Source organism: Staurois parvus, unplaced genomic scaffold, assembly GCF_062004578.1.
Source record: "Staurois parvus isolate SC_StPar_1 unplaced genomic scaffold, SC_StPar_1.0 ptg000303l, whole genome shotgun sequence".
Lineage (NCBI taxonomy): Eukaryota > Metazoa > Chordata > Amphibia > Anura > Ranidae > Staurois > Staurois parvus.
This window is the reverse complement of record NW_028318099.1, coordinates 13,478,733-13,492,146: the sequence shown is the minus strand read 5'-3', so window position 1 is coordinate 13,492,146 and position 13,414 is coordinate 13,478,733. Positions and strand designations below refer to the sequence as shown.

General features: G+C 41.6%; 1 protein-coding gene across 1 annotated transcript in view; it reads left to right on the top strand.

Annotated features, from left to right (window-relative positions):
• DPCD (deleted in primary ciliary dyskinesia homolog (mouse)) overlaps positions 1-9,010 on the top strand; it is a 37,283-nt gene extending 28,273 nt beyond the window's left edge. Inside the window, exons 5-6 of the mRNA XM_089683271.1 lie at positions 6,710-6,812; positions 8,816-9,010. Coding sequence (XP_089539397.1) covers positions 6,710-6,812; positions 8,816-8,920 — 208 coding nt within the window. The 3' untranslated portion in view covers positions 8,921-9,010. The remainder of the gene's footprint in view (positions 1-6,709; positions 6,813-8,815) is intronic.
• Positions 9,011-13,414: the final 4,404 nt, after the last annotated feature.

Sequence of the window (13,414 nt, the reverse complement as noted above, 5' to 3'; positions counted from 1 at the left end):
GTTTAGGGACTATAGTGTACATTTGGAATTGTATTCAGAATCAAATCCTACAAGGACGTTGTAACTACCCAAATGCAACTAAAATGACATCAATTGTTTATGTAATACAGTAGTAAATGGTTCTTATGTGGTTTCTTCATTGCCACAATTATTCAACCCCTTAAAGACTACCACTCTGAAGAACAGAGGTTCATACAGGTGCTTTCCATCAGGTATTGAAAACACCTGTGGATGTCACCGAGCAGCAATCAAGCATAATAAGCACCAATTAGGCAGCTTTAAAATGACTGTGATACTCAGCTCCTTCTAGACATTTACTGGTGTGGTTACAAACATGGTGAAGGCAAGAGAATGGTCCAGGAAGACAAGAGAAGAGGTGATTTCTCTTCACAGGAAGGGCAATGGCTATAAGAAGATTGCAAAGATGTTAAACATACCAAGAGACACCTTAGGAAGCATCATTCGCAAATTCAAGGCAAAGGGCACTGTTGAAACGCTACCTGGTCGTGGCAGAAAGAAGATGCTGACTTCGACTGCTGTGCGCTACCTGAAGCGTAGAGTGGAGAGAAGTCCCCGTGTGACTGCTGAGGAACTGAGAAAAGATTTGTCAGATGTGGGTACAGAAGTTTCAGCCCAGACAATAAGACGCACACTGCGTAATGAAGGCCTCCGTGCCAGAACTCCCAGGCGTACCCCCTTGCTGTCTCCAAAGAATAAGAAGAGTCGACTGCAGTATGCCAAAAGCCATGTGGACAAACCACAAAAGTTGTGGGATAGTGTTCTGTGGACTGATGAAACAAAATTAGAACTGTTTGGGCCCATGGATCAACGCTATGTTTGGAGGAGGAAGAACAAGGCCTATGATGAAAAGAACACCTTGCCTACTGTGAAGCATGGTGGAGGGTCAATCATGCTTTGGGGCTGTTTTGCTTCTGCAGGTACAGGGAAGCTTCAGCGTGTGCAAGGTACCATGAATTCTCTTCAGTACCAGGAGATATTGGATGGAAACGTGATGCAGTCCGTCACACACCTGAGGCTTGGGAGACGTTGGACCTTTCAACAGGACAATGATCCCAAGCATACCTCCAAGTCCACTAGAGCATGGTTGCAGAGGAAAGGCTGGAACATTTTGGAGTGGCCATCGCAGTCACCAGACTTAAATCCGATTGAGAACCTCTGGTGGGACTTAAAGAAAGCAGTTGCAGTGCGCAAGCCTAAGAATGTGACTGAACTGGAGGCCTTTGCCCATGAAGAATGGGCGAAGATACCCGTAGATCGCTGCAAGACACTTGTGTCAAGCTATGCTTCACGTTTAAAAGCTGTTATAACTGTAAAAGGATGCTGTACTAAGTACTAAGATTGAATGTCACTTGGGGGTTGAATAAAACTGATAATGCTGTGAGCACAGAAAAGACATTTGTGGTTATTTCATTATAACTGTTATGTTATATTTGTCTGACCTACAAGTGCCTCTTTAATGTAAATGTAAGCAAGATGACTGAATGATCAAAAGCAATGTCAAACTGGCCAAAACACTCAATTTCAGTGGGGGTTGAATAATTTTGGACACAACTGTACATTACTTTGTAGGGCACAATTGTACAGGTTTTACTGCTTATTAAGGAAGATAATTAGAAAATCTGAATTTTTAGTATAGACCAGACATAGTCAACTAAGATTCCTCCAGAGGTTTCCAGGGGTTCCTTGAGTTGCAGATGTCTGACCTCCCCTCTTGTGCTGCCTGCATAGTCCCAGGGCTAACGCCACTTGACTACAATGATCTTTTTATCTGTTTGTAAGGGGGGCATTCTTCCCACTGACTCTCAGTGTAAGGGGCTTTTTCCCCAGCGATCCTCAATGAATTCTTTAAGCAGGGATTTCCTGAGACAAGCCAATGAGTTTTGTTATTATTTACAGTGACCATACATTTTAAAAGGAATATTGTCTCCTAGAAAATAAATATTATTTTTTATTACAGGTACTTGTATAGTGCCGTCAATTTACACAGCGCTTTACATATATATTGTACATTCACATCAGTCCCTAACCCTCAAGGGGTGTACAATCTAAGGTCCCTAACTCACATTCATAAATACACATACTAGGGTCAATTAACCTACCAGCATGTCTTTGGAATGTCGGAGGAAACCGGAGTACCCGGAGGAAACCCACGCAGGCACAGGGAGAACATGCAAACTCCAGGCAGGTGGTGCCGTGGTTGGGATTCGAACCAACGACCCAAGTACTGCCAGGCGGAAGTGCTAACCATTTAGCCGCTGTGCTGTCCAATTGCTTTGATTTGTGTCCATTCACACACGGAGCCGTGGCTTGGCCCCACCCCCTCTCTCTCTCCTAACTGGCAGTGATTGATAGCAGCAGGAGCCAATGGTTCCTGCTTGCTGTCTCAGCCAATGAGGAGGCAGAGACCTGGGATAGCCGAGGCCGTCGTGCACATCACTGGATCTCAGGTAAATATTGGGGGGCTGGGGGCACTACTGCACACAGAAGGTTTATAGAATGCATGAAGGTACAAAACCTTGAGCCTTTACAACTGCTTTAATTCCCCCATTAAAATATATACTAGTTTTCAATACAACCCTAATGTTCATAATCACGAACTACAGTATCTATTACAAATCATATTAACTGCATGACGTTTTCATATGTATATGTCTGGCATTTAGTGTGTTTTATACCATCCTGCCACCTTGTCTTTCTAGACTTCACACTTGGCTATGTAAACTGCCAGCTACATCCTTCCATGTCAAAGCTCTGCCTTTATCCGGTTTTGTCTTTTACACGCCTGCTAGAACAGGTTTTCAAAGGAAAATAAACCAGGTCTAATACAGGATGGTTCAAGATGAGGATATGGCATGTCTCAGCACCTCTGCTCTGCTGCAAGTTATCAGCTTGAACAATGTATGGGATATATGATTTCGTAAGAAACACTCATTCATTGGATTACTTGCTCAGTTCCTCCCTGTCCCAAGCAGAGTTCCCTGCTTTGTATAGTCTTTTTTTATCTATCATTGAGGAGTTAACACTTCTTTAACATGTCTTTGTGTTCATCTAATCTCTGCTGTTTAACCTTTGACATCTCCCTTATTATCCATGTCTGCCACCTTTGCCAAATACCAAAAGCAGCTACATCACAGAAGACTTTAATCTCTGTCAGAGCACATTCTGCACCCAGCCTCCTGTCTTAATTCTTAAGTCACTAAACTATATTTGGTAACCGTGTACCTACATTTATGTGTTGGCTCATTTACATTCTACTCCATGCCTTTATAAATAATGTTCATGATTTCTTTTCTTTTTTGGATCTTATGCTTACCTGAAATATCTTCCATTAATGAAATTGTCTCAATAAAACCAGAAAGTAATGTGTAATTGCATTGGACGAGGTGGAGAGAAGGGGCTGAAGATGTTGCAATCTACCCTTGTAAAAAGAGAACGCTTTGTATTTGATAAAAAGCATCCAACACATTTTCTCAATAGAGGAGGTGCCCTTATGTTCAGTGTACCACATGGGAAGTCTCTCCAGCACTGCCGGAACAGGAAAGTGCTTCTTGTATGTGGCACAGATTACTGTTGTGATTTTGAGACTCCCTTGTAGCCCTCTGGATATGACAAATTAATAATTATAGGCTGGCCCAATGTAACTTCTAAAAAAGATCACTCCTGGAGTTCTGAAAATGAATACACAATTCCTTATCTGGCATGTGTTAAAGTGAACCCATTTATATTATGATGTCCCCATATTTTTGCTTGATTCAGTCTGCTGTTCCTGCCAGTTTTAAGCCTACTTAGACATTTCTGGAAGAGAGCTGAAAGTATTTCCTGGTCACTGCTGAAATTCCAGAAGAATTGTTACCCTCTCTCTTCAGCATGGGTATGCTATTGCCCAGGCAGTGTCAGCATTTAGAGAGTGCTGGGCTTTGTCTAGAACCATCCCCAGCCACTGTGGTACTGGATGTAAACAGAGCTATAGTGGTCATGTGTCCACCAGTAAGGCTTCATGTACACTGGCAGCTCCTAAACTTGAGTTTAGAACCTTGTGCCTTTTTGTCAAAGCTTTTACACCCAACTCCATAAAAGCCTATGTGTCTATCCCTGTACAATTAAGCTTTTAGCAAAGTTTAGGTGAGGTTAAACCTCCCTTTTCCTGAATGCTGAAGAATTGCGTCCAGGATAGGAACGTTTTGAACGCCGGCCATGGGAAAGCGCAAAATGTGGCAACAATGCATGCAAACGCTGTTAGGATAGTGTACATGCAGCCTTCTACTGACAAAAAACAAGTGTTTGTAAAACTCTTCCATTGGCAGCATTGCTTGGATGCCAGTGTGCTGCTCTGCATTTGCTACAGAAACATCATTTTTGTATTTACTTATACCTTAGACTTCCTTTTGTCGGTTAATGTGCTTTTTACAAAACATGGGAATACCTCCTTGGATGTAGTACACACTCGGTGTAATGCTGGTTTCGGTTTTTCCTGTATCTATTGCACTAGCTCAGGGGTCCTCAAACTACGACCCATGGGCCACATGCGGCCCGCCAAGGCCATTTATCCGGCCAACCGGCAGGGGCGTATTTTCCGCAAGGAAGGGACACTAAGTACAGGGGTGGGCAGGGGGCTGCTGTACCTTACCTTGCTCCGGTCCCAGTCCCACGACGATCCAGTCCAGGAAGCGCTGCTCCTTCATTCACTCCAGCCACTCCCCCACTGACTTCAACGATGGGGCACTATTCCTCCCCCCCACTGACTTCAACGATGGGGCACTATTCCTCCCCCCCACTGACTTCAACGATGGGGCACTATTCCTCCCCCCCACTGACTTCAACGATGGGGCACTATTCCTCCCCCCCACTGACTTCAACGATGGGGCACTATTCCTCCCCCCCACTGACTTCAACGATGGGGCACTATTCCTCCCCCCCCACTGACTTCAACGATGGGGCACTATTCCTCCCCCCCCACTGACACCAACGATGGGGCACTATTCCACCCCCCACTGACAATGTTGGGACACTATCTCCCCCCCCACGGACACCAATGACGGGACACTATCTCCCCCCCCACGGACACCAATGACGGGGCACTATTCCCCCCCACTGACACCAATGATGTACTATTCCTCCCACTGACACCAATGATGGGACACTATTCTTCCCACTGACACCAATGTTGGGACACTATCCCCTTCCCCCACTGACACCAATGATGGGGCACTATTCCTCCCCCCACTGACACTAATGATGGGGCACTATTCCTCCCCCACTGACACTAATGATGGGGCACTATTCCTCCCCCAATGACACTAATGATGGGGCACTATTCCTCCCCCCACTGACACTAATGATGGGGCACTATTCCTCCCCCCACTGACACTAATGATGGGGCACTATTCCTACCCCCAGTGACACCAATGATGTGGCACTATTCCTCCCCCCACTGACACCAATGATGTGGCACTATTCCTCCCAGTGACACCAATGATGGGGCACGTTTCTTCCCACTGACACCAATGATGGGGCACTATTTCTCCCCCCCCCCACACTGACACCAACGATGGGGCACTTTCCTCCCCCTACTGACACCAACAATGGGGCACTATTCCTCCCCCCACTGACACCAACAATGGGGCACTATTCCTCCCCCCACTGACACCAATGATGGGGCACTATTCCTCCCCCCACTGACACCAATGATGGGGCACTATTCCTCCCCCCACTGACACCAATGATGGGGCACTATTCCTCCCCCCACTGACACCAATGATGGGGCACTATTCCTCCCCCCACTGACACCAATGATGGGGCACTATTCCTCCCCCCACTGACACCAATGATGGGGCACTATTCCTCCCCCCACTGACACCAATGATGGGGCACTATTCCTCCCCCCACTGACACCAATGATGGGGCACTATTCCTCCCACTGACACCAATGATGGGGCACGATTCTTCCCACTGACACCAATGATGGGGCACTATTCCCCCCACTGAAACTAATGATGAAAATAACTGGTCACCTTTAATGGCTCTTTTAGAATGCAAGCAGTTGTATGTTCTATTCTATATGCATACGTTAGCTGTGTTCATGGTACATTAATTCACCTGGTGTACTGTACACATTTTATCTGTCTTTTCCCTCATCCTATATCCCATTCTGTCATCCTTGCCTGAAAAGAGGAACGATACAATAAAAGCCATTTCTCATGCATGATATTTTTTTCTTCAACAGATGAAGATTCAGAAAATCTAATAAGAAATTGTCTAAATTTGTTGAATGTAATTGTAAGCAGCAGCTTATAGTGAATAAACTCCAAGGTAGAGCAGGCTGCAGCCTATTTAAGAACTACAAGTCCCAGTACTAGATTTTGCTGATCAGTCCTCTGTCTGTGTTCTGCTCCCCACTGTGCTGTTCTCTGTGTAATGCTGTGTCAGTGAGTACAAATTCCTGCCACACGACCACTCTCCCCCTTCTTCTCTGTTTGAGAAATCACAGACTTCTTCTCTGTCTAAAATATCTGCCTCCACGTCTGATACCACAAATGTGAGGGAGCAGCCAGGCAGCTATACAGATTGCTGTTTAGTCTTGTAATAAAGCTGTGGGTGTTACACGTATCTGCTGCTAATTACTAAGCCACCTATTCACCTCTGTCAGTATTCTTGCTGAATCTCTCCTACTTCTGTATTTCTGTTGCAGGTATTATAAAAAGTTCACCATTCCAGACCTGGATCGATGTCACTTGGAACTGAATGAGAGCGCTCTAAGTTTTGCCCATGCAAACAACACTCTAATTATAACAGTAAGTTTGGATTATGGTAACCAGATACTGTATATATACGCACACGCACATGTTATCAGATGTTCAAACCGGGTCAAAACCACAATTCTGGAATTTGCCAGTAGGATCGAAGTGCTTGGGTGAATTAATAGGGGTTGGTAGAAAAAAGCAAAGGCAGTTTAGACACAATTGACCATGAATTTTTAAATTAGAAAATGTGTTTTGAAACTATACAGATTCTACACATAGCAGGTTTCCAGGACAGTATATAAAAATATACTATTAAAAAAAGACTTAAAGTGGAATTCCAGACTCTACAGTCAAATCTGCTCGCACCCCTCCAACTCCTATTCTATTCCAACTACCCTGTAGAAGGAAGATACCCAGGGGTGGACTGACGACTCATGAGGCCCCCGGGCAATAGGGGATCATGGAGCCCGTGTCCTTGCCCAAACTCAAAATAGCCTATGAAAAAGGTACCAGGAGCATCTCATGGGGCCCCCTACTGACCCTGGGCTCTCGGGCAGTGCCCGGGTTTCCAAATGGTCAGTCCGCCCCTGAAGATACCTATACTTGCCCATTCTCAGGGAACTTCGGCCCGGTCACTTGATCCCTAGCAGCCAGCTTTAGAGGAGAGGAGAGATCCCTGACAAAGGTTGAAATGTCTGGGTGTTGATGTCACCCATAGGCTTACTATGGGACATTCGTTGTCAGCTGTCCCTCTTCTTCCCTGCAGCTGTCTTGTGATCATGTGACCAGACTGGAGCGCCCTGAGAATAGGTAAGTATATACATCTTCCTTCTACAAGGTAGTTATAATAGGAGTTTTAAGGGGGTGGAAGCAGCTTTAGAATTGGTTAGTTGTAGACTGAAATTCCGCTTTAAGTATTTTTAATAAGTTTTTTTTTTTTTAATATATATATATATATATATATATATATATATATATATATATATATTAGCCCAAAAAAGGTAAATCTGTCATGAAGAGAATACAGGGCTATCAGTGCTGGCCTCCTTCTGCAAATTCTCATTCATTGGCTGTTAAGCCTCATTAACATGGGTGTACTACAACATACAACATACCTGTGCAAGGGCTTTGTTTGTCCACACAGGGATACACCGGAAGTGGCAGTCACTTTAATATTTTCTGAGTCCCTCACTGAGGCATTTTCAAAGGAGAGCTAAACAATGGCAGTCTCCATCCTCAACAAGTTCCTTTAAATAGAGTTTGTCGATATTCACATCCAAGCTGGTATTTTTGTATGTGAAATGGCTAATTGTTAGTCCCACCACATGGTACATGGGGAAATTCACACTTTTGCTTTGTGGTAATATATTATCATACTTGCATTGCTGTACAATTTAGTGCATTGCCTATCACTCTGAATGGCACCCCATAGCATGTATAATGAAAACATAACACCACAACACACAGATGGAAATGCTGGTTGTGTGCTGTGGTTTCAAATATAGCACTGGTGCATTTTTCTGTGTGTTGAGAGTTCATTTAAAGTGAGTGGTTGGATTAATGCAATGCATCTGTACGTACAAAAGCACGCAAACGTATGATTGATCTCTAACTGCTTTGATTATAAGTGTGCAGTTTAGAGCAGGGCAACCTTGGCACTTCAGTTGTGGTGAAAATACAAATCCCACCATGCTTCTGGGAGTCATTATTGTGGCTGCTAGTCTTGCATGTGACTTGTAGTTCCACAGCAGCTAGAGTACCAAGGTTGCCTACCCCTGTCTTACAGAGATGTGCAGCTGCTCAACAACGGCATGTTGCAGAGACTAGGACTTTCCAGATAATGGTTATAGCTGGAATTCATAGTGCTGCCTGTAAAACATTTTAAAATGCACTCATAAACTGACCCATTTGGAAATGCACAAGATCGCCTTCTGATCATGTCGGTTTGTATGACAGCATTTAACTATATGAGCAACTTTTTGGATTAGGGACTTAATGCCTGAGCATGTTATGCGTTTTGGATAACATTTAGTAACTGTTGTCTCATCATATAGTATCAGAAACCAAAGGAAATCCTGGCAGTGGAAGAAGAGCTGCAGAAGGAGCTCAACTCATTGAAGACCAATTCGGAGGGTGATGTGGAGTGTAAGACTCAATGACCTGAAAATGAGCTGAATTCTAATTTATGTCTATAGTTTTTTTTCTACAAAAAAAAAAAAAAATAAATACTTATGTACTTAGTATAATGATTATGTGCCTATTTTTGTGTTAAAAATATTTTTATTGATTGTGAAATAAGTTTAAACAGTTTACCAATATAAACAATGGAATAGTCATTCATTACTAAGAACTTCATATTAATCTCACTATATTATTTACACTGAAAAATAGAAAAACATTATACCAACTATTTTTAATAACTTACACATCATATAAATATTTACTGCAGTACACATTCTACAGTATAAAAAACATTTCATCCCTAAGTAAATAAAAAATGTGTGTGTAACTTGCGAGCCACTAAAATATTCCTCTGGATCGCTAACATTTATCACATACTCAAACTGTGTATAAAAGACCATATAACTAAAAAATGTTGCGCTCCCAATCTCTAACAAACTTATAAATTAGTGACTTCAAATTATATATCCATGAAAAACAAACAATATACCATACATAAATAAATGAATATCAAGTTAAATGTGATGTGAATCGAATAAAATAAACAGTCCCATTATTCAAATAATAGTCCAAAAAAGGATTTGTGATGACGTCATCCAAAACACACCAATTGTGACTTTTCGTGAATCCTTAAATCATTAAAGATGTGCGCTCACCTCCTTACAAGCCTAACAGGCTTAATACACTTTTTGTTCACATACATGGAACCTGCTAGAATTTGCTGCAGCATGGAATGGATGTTGGATACCTCCTATGTACTCCACAATGCTTCTCTCCTTATACACTCGTTATCCCTGAAGGGATCTCTCCCTCCTTCAGCTGCTCAGGATCCCCTACTCACTCCTCTTAGATGTTCCTCAGTGTCATGAAGCAAAAAAGAAATGTGGACATAGTGCTTTATCCTTATAAGACTTGCCTTTATTTAAATGCTCAATATATGCATTCACATTGAATACTGAAATGTGTCCCCCACCCGCCCACACAAATTGCTTTCTTTTGGTGGTATTTGATCGCCTGTGCGGTTTTTTTTGTTTTTGTTTTTTTGCACTATAAACAAACAAGACTGACAATTGAGGAAAAAAACAATATTTTTGACTTTTTTGCTATTAAACATGTCCAGTAAAAATTTTGTCAGAAATTTAGACCAAAATGTATTCTGCTACGTCTTTGCTAAAAAAAAATCCCAATATGTGTAAATTATATATACAGTTGTGTTCAAAATAATAGCAGTGTGTTGAAAAAAGTGAATAAAGCTCAAAATCCTTCTAATAGCTTTTATTTCCATACACACAAATGCATTGGGAACACTACACATTCTATTCCAAATCAAAACATGAAGAAAAATAGATCAAATTTGTGTTGTTCCTCTAAAAAAAAATGAAGAAAAGTGAATATTAGACTGTTCAAAAAAATAGCAGTGTTTGTATTCTTCTTTACAAACTCAAACATTCACTATATAAACTGAAAAATGTTTGAAGATTTTGCTTTCCTTTGAATCACTTAACCGTTTCAATACCGGGCAATTTTACACCTTCCTGCCCAGGCCATTTTTCAGGTTTCAGCGCTCTCACACTTTGAATGACAATTGCGCGGTCATACAACACTGTACCCAAACTAAAATTTTATCATTTTCTTCACACAACTAGAGCTTTCTTTTGGTGGTATTTAATCACCGCTGGGGTTTTTATTTTTTGCTAAATTAACAAAAAAAGACCAAAAATTTTGAAAAAAAAACACATTTTTCTTTGTTTCTGTTATAAAAGTTTACAAATAAATAATTGTTCTTCATAAATTTAGGCCGAGATGTATTCTGCTACATGTCTTTGGTGAAAATAACCCAAATTAGGATGTATTTTTTAGTTTGTAGGAAAGTTATAGAGTTCACAAACTATGGTATAGATCTGAATATTGATCAATCCTGAAGTACTGACAGCTAATTTCTTGAAGTCCAAGAATGTCAGAACAGTACAGATATCCCACAAATGACCCCTTTTTGCAGAGTAGACAGTCCGACGTACTTCATAAGAGGCATGGCGAGTTTTTTGAAGTTGTATTTTTATGTCACAATTTTTCGGAAAATTAAAAAAATTATTTTCACTATTTTTTTTTTTTACATAATGTCACCAGTGCAGTACAGCGTCATCATATAACTGGCATGGCGGTTAACAGGGACACTGACTGGTGACAGTATGGAAAAAAAATATATATATATATTTTTTTTTTTTTTTTTTATTATATTTAATTTTTTATTACTTTTTTTTATTTTTTTTAAGATTTTTTTTCATATTTTACTATGACCAAAGTAGTACAATGTTACCATAGTAACACTGTGCTACTTTGGGGAAGTGATCAGTATTTTTTTTTTTTTTTTTTTACACAATTTGCTTATAGCAAAGAATTACTTTGCTATAAGCAAGCATTTACCTGAATGAAATCGATTCATTCAGCTTTTTTTTTTTTTTTTTTTTTTTGTGCTTAGCTGTGATTTGGTCATGTGATTAGCTGTGACCATTCACTGCCAGGCACTAGTATACAATGGATGTCATCATGAATGAAGCCATCCATTGTATACAACTGTCATGTGACCTGCTGTGATTGGTCACAGCAGGTCACATGGTACCAGCAACGGGAGCCGGTACTCGGATCTGTCATCGGCCGTGTCCGAGGTGCACGGCCCGTGACAGATCCCGGTGCTGCGCCGCTCTGCATTACCGCAAACGGCGCATGTGCGGGAGCACGCCAAATGGCGTGCACCTGGAATGAAGAGGCACATCTGAAGCCGCCAAACGGCCATTGGCCGGGCGGCTAATGGTTAATTAATATTTAGTTGTATAAGCACTGTTTCTGAGAACTGCTGTACATCTGTGTTGCATGGAGTCAACCAACTTCTGGCACCTGTGAACAGGTATTCCAGCCCAGGATGATTGGACTACATTCCACAGTTCTTCTCTATTTCTTGGTTTTGCCTCAGAAACTGCATTTTTGATGTCACCCCACAAGTTTTCTATTGGATTAAGATCCGGGGATTGGGCTGGCCACTCCATAACGTCAATCATGTTGGTCTGGAACCAAGATGTTGCACGTTTACTGGTGTGTTTGGGGTCGTTGTCTTGTTGGAACACCCATTTCAAGGGCATTTTCTCTTCAGCATAAGGCAGCATGACCTCTTCAAGTATTCTGATGTATTCAAACTGATCCATGATCCCTGGTATGCGATAAATAGGCCAAACACCGTAGTATGAGAAACATCCCCATATCATGATGCTTGCACCACCATGCTTCACTGTCTTCACAGTGTACTGTGGCTTGAATTCAGTGTTTCGAGGTCGTCTGACAAACTGTCTCCGGCCACTAGACCCAAAAAGAACAATCTTACTTTCATCAGTCCACAAAATGTTGCGCCATTTCTCTTTAGGTCAGTCACTGTGCTCTTTGGCGAATTGTAACCTCTTCAGCACGTCTTTTTTTTCAACAGTGGGACTTTGCGGGGGTTTCTTGCAGATAGCTTGGCTTCACATAGGCATCTTCTAATTGTAACAGTACTCACAGGTAACTTTAGACCTTCTTTGATCTTCCTGGAGCTGATTGTTGGCTGAGTTCTTGCCATTTTGGCTATTCTTCTATCCATTCGAATGGTAGTTTTTCGCTTTCTTCCACGTCTTTCAGGTTTTGGTTGCCATTTTAAAGCATTTGCGATCATTTTAGCTGAGCAGTCTATCATTTTCTGCACTTCTTTATATGTTTTCCCCTCTCCAATCAACTTTTTAATCAAGGTACGCTGTTCTTCTGAACATTGTCTGGAACGACCCATTTTCCTCAGAATTTCAGAGAGAAATGCACTGTAACCAGCATGTACAACATTTGCTTCCTTCCTTCTTTGAAACACAGGTGGCAATTATTGCCCTTATTTAAAGAATGAATGACCTCACTAACAGAACTCCACACTGCTATTATATTGAACATGCCCCTTTCAATTAGTGATTCAATTACACAGAATCAGCAGCATGCATGTCATGACTGTTGGGTCTGTTGGATTTCTATTACTCTACTACACCTGCTAGTAAATTATTTGCCATGTAGAAATATCATTTCTACCAAAAACGGTGATTGATCAGGTTAGTGATGTCTGACTGCCATTATTTTGAACACAACTTTATGTGTAAATAAATATAAAGTTATAGCGTCTACAAATGGCGGTATATATACTGGAATATTTTTTTTTTTTTATTACTAGTATTGGCGGTGATTAGCGACTTATAGTGGGACTGCAGCGGACATTCTGACACTGGGGGGTAACTGACTTGCTGCCACTGACCTCCACAGTGACACCAATACAGTGATCATTGCTAATAAAAAGCACTGACATTGTACTAATGGCACGGGGCAGGAAGGGGTTAACGTGGGGCAATCAAAGGGTTAACTGTGTGCTGTTTCACTATGTTGGCTGTGTGTGTGCTTCACTGTAAACACTT